This window comes from Rhincodon typus, chromosome 15, assembly GCF_021869965.1.
Source record: "Rhincodon typus isolate 14 chromosome 15, sRhiTyp1.1, whole genome shotgun sequence".
NCBI classification, from domain to species: domain Eukaryota; kingdom Metazoa; phylum Chordata; class Chondrichthyes; order Orectolobiformes; family Rhincodontidae; genus Rhincodon; species Rhincodon typus.
In genome coordinates, this window is record NC_063346.1 from 4208653 (window position 1) to 4221935 (window position 13283).

At 43.6% G+C, this 13283-nt stretch overlaps 1 protein-coding gene across 1 annotated transcript; it reads right to left on the bottom strand.

Annotated features, from left to right (window-relative positions):
* Positions 1–823: 823 nt before the first annotated feature.
* Positions 824–8592, bottom strand: LOC109923576 (chemokine-like factor). Its single transcript, XM_020523616.2, has 4 exons — positions 8240–8592; positions 5506–5661; positions 3859–3954; positions 824–1870 (listed from the first exon to the last, which is right to left on the bottom strand). Exons 1-4 carry the CDS (start codon positions 8297–8299, stop codon positions 1775–1777), a joined length of 408 nt encoding a protein of 135 aa, XP_020379205.1. The 5' UTR covers positions 8300–8592; the 3' UTR covers positions 824–1774.
* Positions 8593–13283: the final 4691 nt, after the last annotated feature.

Sequence of the window (13283 nt, forward strand, 5' to 3'; positions counted from 1 at the left end):
GGTCATATGATCTTACCTCCAGCAGCATGGCCCACAGTTGGTAAACCTGCCCCCAAGTGAGAGAATTGGAGTTTCCTGATTTGTGAAGGGGAGAATGTCAGGGATGTTATTTGCACCCTGCTATTCCAGTTCATGAATGTTGGGCAGGTGCAATGTTGGGTACAGCTGTGATCTTCACCTGCATTCTAAACACATGGGGATAGGCCAGGGCAGAGGGATCGCAAAGCCACATGAAGGGGCAAAAATTCGACAAGTTTCTTTTCAACAAGAGGTCAACCATGGCTCAGTGGATCACCCACTCACCTCCAAGTTGGAAAGTTGTGAGTCTCATGTGGCACTCCCCAGACGTGAGCATAATGTTCAGGCAGACACTCGCAATGCATTATGGAGGGAATGCTGCACTGTTAATCTAATTTTATTTCTTCATAGAATGTGGGCATCACTGATAAAGCCAGCTTTGGTTGATCATTCCTCATTGTTCTTGAACTGAGTGGATTAAGCTATTCTATCTCCAATGTGTCATCTTTCAAGTTAAACAGAGTCCCGTTCAGCCCTCTCAGTTTGACAGAAAGGTCCCACTGCTAATTTGGGGATGATCAGATTGACCTGGTCAATAGTTAGCCTTCACCCATTATCACCAACACTGATTATCTGTTCATTATCTCACTGATGTGTGTGGGAGCTTGCATGCTGCAAAGCTAGCTGTTATCAGTTCTACGATATTTAACAGAGACAACGTTTCAAAAGTACTTTAGGATCCCGACGTTGTAAAATGGCTAACAGAAATGCAGGTCAATTTTTCTACAAATCAGACAACAAGAGCTTTTCATTTAGAGGGTGTTTTTAATTAAAAAACCATTCCAACATACAAGGAAAAGCAATTAAAATCATATGGAGCTTTCGAGTGGGTGTGATTGGAATGATAGTCAGTGTGCACATTGCAAAAACACAATACAAAATCTTCAAGGGGCTGTACTTTGGTCACAAAGAAGTAACTCCTTTATTGAGTGATACACAGCCAGCATGTAGGGGTTAAACATTCCTTTCAATCACTGTGTTCGGCCAACCTGATATAATTATGTTTGTGAGTATGATTTCTGATGGGTATCTCAGACAAAACCATTAATAAGGCAACCAATTCCAACTGAGTAGATCCAGAGAAAATGTTTCCCCTTGGGCAGGTTGTATGTGTGTGTGTGTGTGTGGGAGAGAGAGAGAGACAGACAGAAAATAGGAGATTCAGGAGAAATCTCTCGTCCCAGGAAACAGTGAGAATCTGCATCTCACTGTCATAGAGAGTGATTAAGATGAGACACAGAGGAAGCTAGATGAGTAAATGAAGGAGAAGGAATACTGAGGAGGGTTATGTGAAGGACAAGGAAGCTAGTCTGGAACATCAACATGGAGCAGTTGGGCTGAATAGCATGTTCCTGCATTGTCAATTCTCTGTGATTCTATGTATAGATGTCACTGAGCAAGAGGAAATTCTACTGATCTGGAATGTTACACCTGATCCAGCAGCTCTGTTCACAGGATTAAGGCAGGCCCTGATAGCAATAAAATCCACTCTTTGGTAAATCAGCCATGTGATCTTCCACTGTCCTGAATCCTTCAAGTTTCTTGTCCATGCAGCACGAATGGCCAGAGTAAACGGGAACACATCATTCTTGGATTGTACAGGGGCAGAGCTAAAGCTGTGAATCACACAGGGATTGGGAACAGACTGACTAAAATCAGCAGCTGAGCTTGCTCACAGAGACGGCTCTCCATGGGGTCACCTGCTGGAAGTCTTCTGTTGGTTGACTGTGATGAGGCTGCACATTATATAAGAATCCGCAATATACAAGGCAACAGCTATGAAACCGAAGACCTGGAGATTAGACAGAAGAAAGTTTAGTAAAGATGGGATCAGGATCCTGAGGTATGTTCAACACCGTACATCATTGGAACAATACAGAGTGTGAGGGGATGTAATGGAGAAGTCAAAAAATATTCTATAAGCTGAGGGAAACCAAAGCAAGAGGCTGTAGCTACAAATGTGGCTGAGAGAGCGCTCGGACAAGCAACGGGAGAACATCCTTTAGTGGGTTTTGAGGCTGTGTGATTCAATTCCAATAACTAATGTAGAAATTAGTGTCAGTTTCCAGGATGGGGTTGGAGGGGGTGGGATGAAGGAAATGGGACACGGGGAGATGGGAAACAGGGTGGGTAAATGAGGTCGGGATTATTTACCTGCAGGGAGGGTCAACAGCGATACAGTGTGGTCTGGCTAAAAGACTGTTTTTTGAACTTAATACCCTGCCCAGGAATGAGCTTGGTGATTGGAGGGATGGGCAGTGGGTAATTAACTGAGTGGGTGGGGATCTTCTAACCTCCACCCAGGGTGGGAAGGCCCTAATTAATCAATACCCACTTAAGGGTCTCATACCAGCACTTGCTGGGATTAATCTACAGTGCTGGGACTGTCTCCGTACTCACAACACAACAAACAAACTCCTCTGGGTCACACAGGAGGTCTCACATTCAAAGGCCCTCAGTGCCCCATTGAGGGACCCAGCAACAGAAGGAAGGAGCCCCCATGAGCTCCTTTTCACGGACCCCACTGCAACTTCTACATCTCCTTGATAACTGAGTGTCGTTGTGCAAGGCCCATCTCATGTACAACTGAGCTATAGATCAGCAGCAAGGGTGACTCACTCCTTCATGCTGTCTTAACCAGTCACAACAAGACAGCTATAATTTCTCTCGGTGTCTTTGGTTTAGGGATAGAGATACTCAGCCTGACTGGGGAGTGTGGGCGGTGAGTGCAGGGTTGGTGGGGATGCATTCCCAGAGTTGAATGTCCAATCTGGTGTCACACATGAACACTCAGAGTGCCTCAGTAGTTGCTTGTGCCTCAGGTTGACACTCACTGGTTCATTGAATGCTGACCCTGAGGTACACGCAGTTTTTAGCCCTTGCACACTCACAGGGAAACACGTAAACAACACAAAGGGTTCAGTTCAGAGGAACAGCCAAGCAATCACACTCAGTAGCAGCAGTGTGTACCATCTACAAGATGCACTGCTGAAATGTGCACCTACCAAACCCTCGAACACTTCCATCCTGTAGGACAAGGGCATCAGATACATGGGAACACCACCCCCTGCAAGTTCCCCTCCAAGCCTCTCACCATCCTGACTTGGAAATATCTCGCCGTTCCTTCACTGTCGCTGGGTCAAAATCCTGGAATTCTCTCCCTAATAGCATTGTGGGTCAACCCACAGCAGGAGGACTGCAATGGTTCAAGAAGGCAGCTCACCACCACCTTCTCAAGGGGCAACTAGGGACGGGCCAATAAATGCTGGCCCAGGCAGCAATGTGCACATTGAGAAAGCAGATAGAAGATAAACACTGGAGTCTCAGCCAGATACTGGATACAGAGTGCTGCTCGGCAACCTCTTGAACAAAACCCCAATAGCCCCGATACCCTGGGGTGGGGGGGGGTTGCCTGGGAGCTACATTTGTGAAAGAGGGTGGGGCATTGACACATTGACTCTTTCTCTGCAAAACACAAGTGGTTAAGTGATCGGGGCTAGGGTAGTGTGGGACTCAGACCGACCCTGGGGTGGGGGGTAGTGTGGGACTCAGACCGACCCTGGGGTGGGGGGTAGTGTGGGACTCAGACAGGTGCTGGGGGTGGGAGTAGATCCCACTGGGGCAGGGTTACTGTGAGCCTGAGGGAGCAGATTGCAACTTGTATTTTGGGAGAGTGATGCCATGTCCCGATACAGGCTTTCTGTCACAGATTCCACAGTCAACAGTGAAGCTGCTCGGAGCTCAGTCTCAGGTTGTCTGCTTAACCCTCCTGACACTTACTGAACCAGTGATGATGCCAGCAGTGACCCTGCTCACTACAGCCGCAATACAGACTATCAGCAACAGCACAGCCGCAAACACAGAATTTACACCATCCTGGAAAAGATTAAACACCCAATTAATACATGAATTCTGATTAAAATCATTATTTTTAGAAAAATCTCTCGAAGTGAGGAATGTGTCTTTGATGAATGATCTCAGGGACAACGTAACAGCTCCTGCCCTCCCAGGGAAGGGACAGCGCAGGGTTAGATTCAGAGTGAAACTCGCTCTACTCCTTTAAACTGAAAGTAAAGCCCACTTCAAACCATACCCATCAAATACTCCCAGGACAGGGACAGCATGGAGTTAGATACAGAATAAAGCTCCCTCTACACTGTCCCCCGTTAAACATTCCCAGGACAGGGACAGCACGGGGTTAGACACAGAGTAAATCTCCCTCTACACTGTCCCCCATTAAACACTCCCAGAAAAAGGACACCGTAGGGCAACACTCAGAGTAAAGCTCTCTCTACACTGTTACCATCAAATAGTCCCAGGATCAGGGACAGCACGGAGTTAGAAACAGAGTAAAGCTTCCTTAAAACTGTCCCCATCAAACACTCCCATGACAGGGACAGCACAGGGTTAGATACAGAGTAAAGCTCCTTCTACACTGTCCCCATCAAACACTCCCAGGACAGGGACAGCAAGTGAAATGTGATCATTTTCTTTGTTCTTGTGTGGAGTGTGGGTAAGGCGGCCAGCTTTTATTGCCCTGGAACTGCAGAGTTTGCTTTTTCAGAGCTATTTCAGAGGGAAGGTAAGGTTCCAGCACATTGCCCTTTCCGGGTGTCACATGCAGATCAGACCAGGTAAAGACGCACACTTCCTTTCCTGAAGAGGAGCAGTGAACCAATGGGTTTTGTTTTAAATGACTTTAGACGAGTTTTTATTTCCAGATCTTATGAAATTTGAATTCAATCATTTGCCGTGTCCTCCCCATTTGGAACCTATGTCCCCAGAACATGAACTTCTGAATTAGTATCCAGCGAGATTATAAATACACTATCATTTCCTCATCCCTTTATTGAAATGTACAAGATCCTGAGGAGGCTTCAGAGGGTGGATGATGAAAGCATGGTTTCCCCTTTGTGGGACAGACTGGGACTGAGGGACAGAGTTTAAAATACTGGGGTCTCAAATTTAAGACAGAGCAGCAGAATTCTCAGAGGATTGAGTCTGAGGAACTCTCTTCCCCAGGGAGTGATGAAGGCAGGCTTGGTGAACATATTTAAGGCAGAGGTAGCTAGGTTCTTGTCTTATTAAGGAAGTCAAAAGGCAGGGAGTAGGCAGGAAAACAAAACTGAGGCCACAACCAGATCAGTAATGAACGTATTGAATGGTGCAGCAGGCTTGAGGGGCCAAATGGCCTATTCATGCCCCTAAATCATACATTTATATGAGGTTGTAGACTTGCTCACCGAGCCAGTGTGTTTGATTGCAGACGTTTCGTCACCCTGCTAGGTAACATCGTCATTCATATATTTGTACGGATGAAGCTTGATATCAGGGCCTGCCTATTTGAGCCTTAATACTGAGCCCGCTTACAGATTACCCACTATTTGATCACTCCTGTCCGAGTAACTTGATGTTGACTTTACTTACCATCAGTGGCCAGAACAACAAAGTCATTTTAGAGTCCAATTTAAGCAGAAACAAGAGATAGAAGGCGAGCGTGATGAGAATCTCCATGAGGGGAACTGCTATAAAAACTCCCGAGGACGAAGCAGCGAAGGAAACAATAACCACAAAAGCTGCAACCTGTAAATGAGTAAAATGTTATTCACTCAGTATAGGGAACTCAGTCTCTTGTCTGTAGAACTGAAGCAGTCTGTGTCTATATACAGCAAGATCTGGACAATATCCAGGTTTGGGCTGACAAGTGGCAAGTGACATTCACACCACAAAAATGCCAGGCTATGACCATCTCCAACAAGGGACAATCAAACACTGCGCCTTGACAATTCAATGGCACTACCATCACTGAGCCCCACTCCCCCACTATCTACATCATCGGGGTTATCATTGACCAGAAACTCAACTGGACTCACTACATAAACACAGTGGCTTCAAGAGTAGGTCAGAGGCTAGGAATCCTGCAGTGAGTAAACTCAACTCCTGACTCCCCAAAGCCTGTCTACCATCCACAAGGCACAAGTCAAGAGTGTGATGGAATATTCCCCACTTGCCTGGATCAATGCCCCTCCGATAATACTCAAGAAGCTTGACACTATCCAGGACAAAGCAGCCCACTTGATTGGCATCAGATCCACAAGCATCCACTCCCTCTCCTACCGATGCTCAGTAGCAGCAGTGTGTACTATCTATAAGATGCACTGCAGAAATTCACCAAAGATCCTCAGACAGAAACTTCCAAACCCACAACCACTTCCATCCAGAAGGGCAAGGGCAACAGACACATGGGAACACCACCCCTTGCAAGTTCCCCTCTGTAGTGATTGGAACCATAGCCATATGAGATTCTTGATTGGATGAGTAAAGCTGGGTCAATCAGGGAGTCCTGGCTGATAGATATAACCAGAAGATTCAGAAAATTGCCTTACTCCAGGGCCTGGCTCTGAGCTGGCTGGGTCAGAGCCCATGTACAGTGCACATGTAAATAGAGGGTGACTTGGTGACAGGGCACCGGTCTCAGTGCAGTTATTTCACCCTCCAAGCCATTCAGCATCCTGATTTAAGGGGAGGCAATGGCCTAGTGGTATTATTGCTGGACTGCTAATCCAGAGACCCAGATAACGTTCTGGGGACCTGGGTTCGAATCCCACCATGGCCAATGGTGGAATTTGAATTCAATAAAATATCTGGAATTAAGAATCTAATGATGACCATGAACCCATTGTCGATTGTCAGAAAAACCCATTTGGTTCACTCATGTCCTTTAGGAAGCTGCCATCCTTACCTGGTCTGGCCTACAATGTGACTCCAGACCCACAGCAATGTGATTGACTCTTAACTGCCCTCTGGGCAATTAGGGATGGGCAATAAATGCTGCCTAGCCAGCGACGCCCTCATCCCGTGAATGAATAAAAAATACTTGGAAATATATTGCTGTTGCTTCACTGTCACTGCATCAAAATCCTTGATTTCCATCCCTAAGGGCGTTGTAGATCTACCTACAGCGATTCAAGAAGGCCGTTCACCACTGCCTTCTTGAGGGGCAATTAGGGATGGGCAATAAATCCAGGCCAGCCACTGACATCTGCATGAATGAATAAAGAAAAATCTCAATCAACTCCCTCCCTAAAAGTACCATGTGTACCTCACTGCCACTTTCTGGGACTGTCACTTAGGACAGAGATAAGGACGAATTTCTTCACTCAGTGGGTAGTGACTGACCTTCCAAAGCCTTCTGGAATAGAGAACTCCATTGAATATGATCAAGACGGAGATTAATAGATTTCTAGATACCAATCCCACCATGGGATCTGGAGACAATGTGAGATAATTGCATTGAGGTCGATAATCAGCTACAATTTAGAATGACGAAGGTGGCTTGAAGGGTTGAATGGTGACAACCTGGTCGTTTATTCCTAAAATTGCAAGCACATGATTGAAAATTCTTTTATAAGATGTGGGCATCACTGGTTGGCCAACATTTGTCAGTGTCCATAATTACCCCTTGTGAAGATGATGGTGAGCTCCTTTATTGCAGCACTGCTGTTGATGTGGTGCAGATAGACTCACAGTACAGTTAGGAAGCATCACAGCCAGGCTCAAACATGAGGGGTCTTCACCTGCATAGGTGTGTACGTACCCTATTCTGAATGTAGTTTGGTCAGTGCATGTCCAGCATTTTGATGGAGCCCTAGTTGGTCATGTGAATGATGTGGGACTGCTGCAAGGTTTATCTTCTCTGGATATTCTCCAGGGCGGGCTCAACAGCAGAAGTCAGTGCTATAATAGCTACTGTAGAAACAGAAGCAAAAGGCAAAATCATTCCTTTGTAAATGTGGTTGTGGAGAGGAAGAGATCAGATTAGAAACTGAGATCAGATTAGAAACTGAAATCAGAGACAGTGTAATGGGCAGAATTGGTAGAAACAATAAGAGAACTCAGCTAATCGAAAGTAAAACTAACTAAGGATAGGTGTTACATGTTGGCCTGGCCAGTGACACCCATATCCAACACACACGCATCCTGTACTAACGGGGCGTAAAGACCAGCCTTTGGAGCTCCTAACTGGTGCTGTGTGTCTCTGCCTGATGCCCGTTCAATCATTGATCACCCTGTAAAAGCACTGATCATTCAGATCGAACCCCACCCTGCCTCACACCCCACTCCCCTAAAGAGAATGCCCACTTTTTACACGTTCTCTCACCATTTCTGCAATCTTCAGCCCACTTCGTTTGGACTTCAGAAACAAGTAGTTAACTTCCATTTCTGGGTTCACTCGCACACAGGACACGCCTTCGTTTTCTTCTCAGTCTGCGCACAGCCTTTTATTTTCTGTTGTGTAGTTTCGGGACTTTCAGGACTTCCTGCTTCTTAAACTTCCTTATCCTGTGCGGAGTGCCTTCTGCAGTTTGTGGAATGACAGGCAGTGTCTCTCTCTGTCTGAGTGAAGTGTGCAACACTGGCCTTAATCCATGAAAGTATTGCCCCTCACCAATCAAATGAAAAGTATTGCTCCAAGTCCCGCAACTAGATGAGGCTGAGTAACTCAGGGATCGATTACCGCAATTCTCCGATTATAACACGCAGTTATGTATAATACACACACTCCTCTTTCCCTTCGGACAAGTAACTCTAGTAAAAGTAACAGAAATGAGATGCCTAATCTAAGCTTTTGCATAACAACTAACTGAGCTGGGATAAAAACAAAGTTGCTGGAAAAGCTCAGCAGGTCTGGCAGCATCTGTGAAGGAAAAAAGAGAGTTAACGTTTCAGGTCCGGTGACCTTTCCTCAGGAACAGGAATCATTAAATCCCAGACTCATTCTTATATTGGAGGGATGGAGTGTGCACTTACCTCTGACCCATAGTAGACCATATATCAGACCAGAACGAAAGGGAGAACTTGCAATAATATAGCGCCTTTTTTGATTGCAGCCTGTCCCAAACTTCATTTTGGCCAATGCAGTACTTTTCTGAAGAATTTTTTAAAAATTGTTTTGGGAATATGGGCATCACTCTCTGCACCCCCATTTCCTGTCTTTCCCTAGGGGCTGGTTAACAGGCAAACACATAGCTGTGGGTCTAGGTCACATGTAGGCTGGACTGGATAAGGAGTTTTGATAGTTTTCCTTCCCATTAGTGAACCAGAGGGGTATTCGCAACAATCAGCAGTGGTTACATGGTCACTATTAAACAGGCTTTTTATTGAATTCAAATTGTACTATCTGGCATGGATGGGGTTTGAAGCTATGCCTCCAGGGATATTACCCTGGGGAATAATCTAGTGATCTTACCACTACACCATCACTTCCCCAAATGTAGCCACGCTGGAAGCTCCCATAAGTAGCAATTATTACAAAAGAGCAGATTTTAGACGTGAGGGATAGATATTGGATGGGAAACTGGGGGAAATACCCCCGCTCCATCTTTAAATTCATACCATGGAATTTTTAACAGTTACTTGAGAGGGCAAGAGGTTAGAATATATTGTTATTTCCTTCAATGTCAGTAAAAAAAAAAGTTCCCTAACAGCATTGTGGGTTCATCTGCATTGGAGCAGTTTAAAAAGACAGTGTTATATAGTTACGCAGATCTCAGAAAGGCACCTTACTTCTAAGACAGCTAGTGACATTGAGACATGTGACACACCAGTATAAGAGATCTTTGTCTTACTCTCTGTATGGTTGTAAGCAATCAGCAATCAATTTGATAAACAGCCAGATGGTTGATCAGCCAGACAATTGTGTACATAATATAACAATAATTGAAGTAAGTATATACCTTAGACTATATATAGTCTGAAATTAATATACATTGTTGTTAATAAACTTCCAGATATCTGTCTCAATAAGAACCCAACTCTAATTCATATTATGTTATAGAAACCATGACACATCATGCTGACAGCAAGTTGGTACTGAAGGCTAAAAGAAGACACCAGAAGTGGCAATTGTGACTGTTATTTTCCTCAAAGCCACTTACATTGCATTGGGGTTCAGACTCTGTGGAATTGCACATTTAACAACAAAGACCAAAGCCATAACTGCACTGAAACATAGCAATCACAGTAGCGCAACAGTTTTAGCATCACTTTAAAAAATGGCTGTGTCTGATTTTTTAAAAATTGTGATGATTCAGAAGTAGCCCAGACAGCTCCAGTTTATATAATCAATCCCTGAATGGAACACAGTTTACAATACTAGGAAAATCTGTTTTTAATATCGTTAAGGCTTATCTTTTCCTGGTCAGTGGTCAACTCTGACATTTTTCTTTCTTTAGAAATGGTGTGGAAGTAACATGAGAGGTCACTCTGATGCTATTGTGGTATGAATGCCACATACAAGAATTTCTTTTAAAGCAATGAGAACATAAAAAAGAAAGCAGTTTCATCTAAAGTGGCAACAAGGAGAGAAATACCAAGACAGAAGGCAACTCAGAGTCAGAGGAGCATTGCATTGTAATGCAGGTCCATTATATACTGGCAATTTACAAAGAGCACAAAGCTACACAGCAAAGATGGAAAGTAAATATTTGATATTGGACTGGCACTTCAGTGACATTCTGTTAGAATTTCAGCTAATTGAAGAAAGAATGAAACTTCATTTCACAGATCAACAGGCAGCTGATAAAGAAAGACAGGCAGTAAAACCTCATCATATTGGGAAACAAAGGATTACAAAGAACAAACTCCTATGGTAGGAGCAAATTACTGCAGATGCTGGAATCTGTACTGAAAACGACAAATGCTAGAGATCACAGTGGGTCATTACTGCATTCATGGAGAGAGAGCAAGCTAACATTTTGAGTCCAGGTGACTCTTCATCAGACTCCTACAGCAATTCTAATGATGCTTGCAAAGATCCTGACAATGTTTTCCAATTTCCAGAAAATTAACTTAGGGTTCAAGTGAACTCCAGGTTGCACAGACTTAAACCAATGTTGTACAGCCAATGACTAGGTGACAATATCAATCAATTTGTGGATATACGTTAATGTAAAGGTACAGAATGACACATCACTGAAGCTAACCTAGCTGGTAGTCATTGCATCTGCATCAATTGAATTTTTCCGAAGAGCACTTCTGGACAAACCTAAAGATTATATTGTCAATGCACAGACAGAAGATAGACACAAGTTTGAAGCAGTTTATCAACAGGGTCAGAGAATTCCAAAGGCTCATCACCACTTCCTTTTCCCCTTGTCTCAAAGGCTTGCCTTTTATTCTGAGCTATGCCCCTGCTCCTAGTCCCCACAGGAAACATCCGGTTATCTGCTCTGTCAATCCCTTCAGGAATTTTGTAAGTTTCTAGGAGATCACTTCTCATTCTTCTAAACTCCAAATACAGGCCCAGACCCCTCAATCTTTCCTGTCAGGATCCTCCCAGGAATCAGTCTGGCTAACTTCTACCGCGCTTTCCCTATGGCCAAGTAGCTCCTCTTCAGACAAGGGGATTAGATTTGCACACAATGCTCTGTGTGCAGTCTCATCACAATTGAAGCAACATTTCTTTTCTCCTATACTTAAGTCCTCTTTCAATAAAGTCAAAAATCACATGACACCAGGTTATAGTCCAACAAGTTTATTTGAAGACATAAGCTTCAAATGTTGGAGACCGGGTTATAGTGCCAAGCCAAACAGAGGACAGCCAGGGAAATCTTGGAGGCTTGGTATTCATCCACGGACTGCATCAACAAACAAATTGAATTAGACCCAATATACCGACCATTACAACGCACGGCCGGAACCGGCACTTACCGGAAGCAGCAAAAACCAAACCATATAAATTCGAACCGGCACAAGACAACAGCGCTTCACAGGAGGCTCCACAGCACTGAGGATGTCATCTAGTAAGAGGACGAAACATCTGCTATCAAACCTCCCAGCTTGACGAACACATCAACATCTATTACACTTGTCCCAATGTCCAAATCATTGATGAACCCGTGGAGTCCAAGTACTGATCATTAAGGTCCCCTCTGGTCTTAGCCTGTCAGCTAAGAATGATCCATTTATTTGTATTCTCTGTTTTCTGCCTGTTAGTCAACCCTATCTCCATGTTATTTTATAAACCCCAATCCATTGAACTTTAATATTATTTACTAAAGATTGTATGGGTGTTTATTGAAAATCTTCTGAAAATGCAAATTAACCACATCCACTGGTTCCTCCTTATTAACTGTTAGTAATATCTTCAAACAACATTATCAGGTATGTTAATGTGACTTCCTTTTCATAAATCTATGCTGATTCTGTCCAATAAGACAATTATTTACTAAATAAACAGTAATCATGTACTTTATAATAGATTCTAGTATTTTCCCTATCACTGGGGTGTCAGGCTAATGGGTCTGTAGTTCCCTGTTTTCTCTCTCCCTCCTTTCTTTAACAGTGGAGTTACACTTGAACCTTCTAATCTGCAAGCACCATTGCAGAAATATTTAATGTCTTTGCAAGTCTTTTCCTTTTTACATACCCATTGAGGCTTTTGCAATGTGGTTTAATGTTTCCTGCTATTTTATATTCATATTCTATTCTCTCTTGCATTATCAATTTCTTGTTAACTGTGAGTCATTATCTAACCAGTGCATTCTCAATCAGAATCCACTTTCTAACCTGTCAGTTCTCTCTTCTCATACGGTACAAATGTTGTTCCCCTTTACACTGACGGCCTGATGAGTGTAAGTTGAAAAGCTTCAGCAAAACATGTTTTTTTTCATTGATGCAAGAGCAGGCAGGTGAAGTTTAATTTGTATTATATACTTGGTAGACGTCAGCTGGAGTGTTGTATAGCCATTCTATGGGTCATATAGTAAATGCTTTAGAGAGAGTACAGAAGCAATTTACAGGAATGGTTCCAAGAATGAGATACTTGAATTATGAGGATAGATTGAAGAAGTTAACACTGTTGTCCCTAGAGAGAAGAAGGCTGAGAGGAGATTCAATAGAACTTTTCAAAACCATGAGCAGACTGGATAGAGTAATAGGGAGAAACTGTTTTCACTTGTAAAAGAATAAAGATTTAGTGATGTGCAAATGAAGCAAAGGTGATGTGAGAAGAAAATTTTTTCATACAGTGAGTAGTTGGGGTCTGGAATACATTGCTTGGAAATGTGATGGAGGCAGTTCCATTATCCACAACTCCACTGATCTTTGTGTCATCTGCAAACTTATTAACCCACCCATCTACATTTACACCGAAGTATATCACAAAGGAGAGACCGAGACAACAAGGTGCAGAGCTGGATGAA

Coding starts and splice junctions, on each gene's coding strand:
- LOC109923576 (XM_020523616.2), bottom strand. CDS start 8,299: ATGGAAGTTAACTACTTGTTTCTGAAGTCCAAACGAAGTGGGCTGAAG. Junction 5,662..8,239: donor GGCTGAAGATTGCAGAAATG/GTGAGAGAACGT, acceptor ACTCATTTACAG/GTTGCAGCTTTTGTGGTTAT. Junction 3,955..5,505: donor TGTTGTTCTGGCCACTGATG/GTAAGTAAAGTC, acceptor AATCTTTTCCAG/GATGGTGTAAATTCTGTGTT.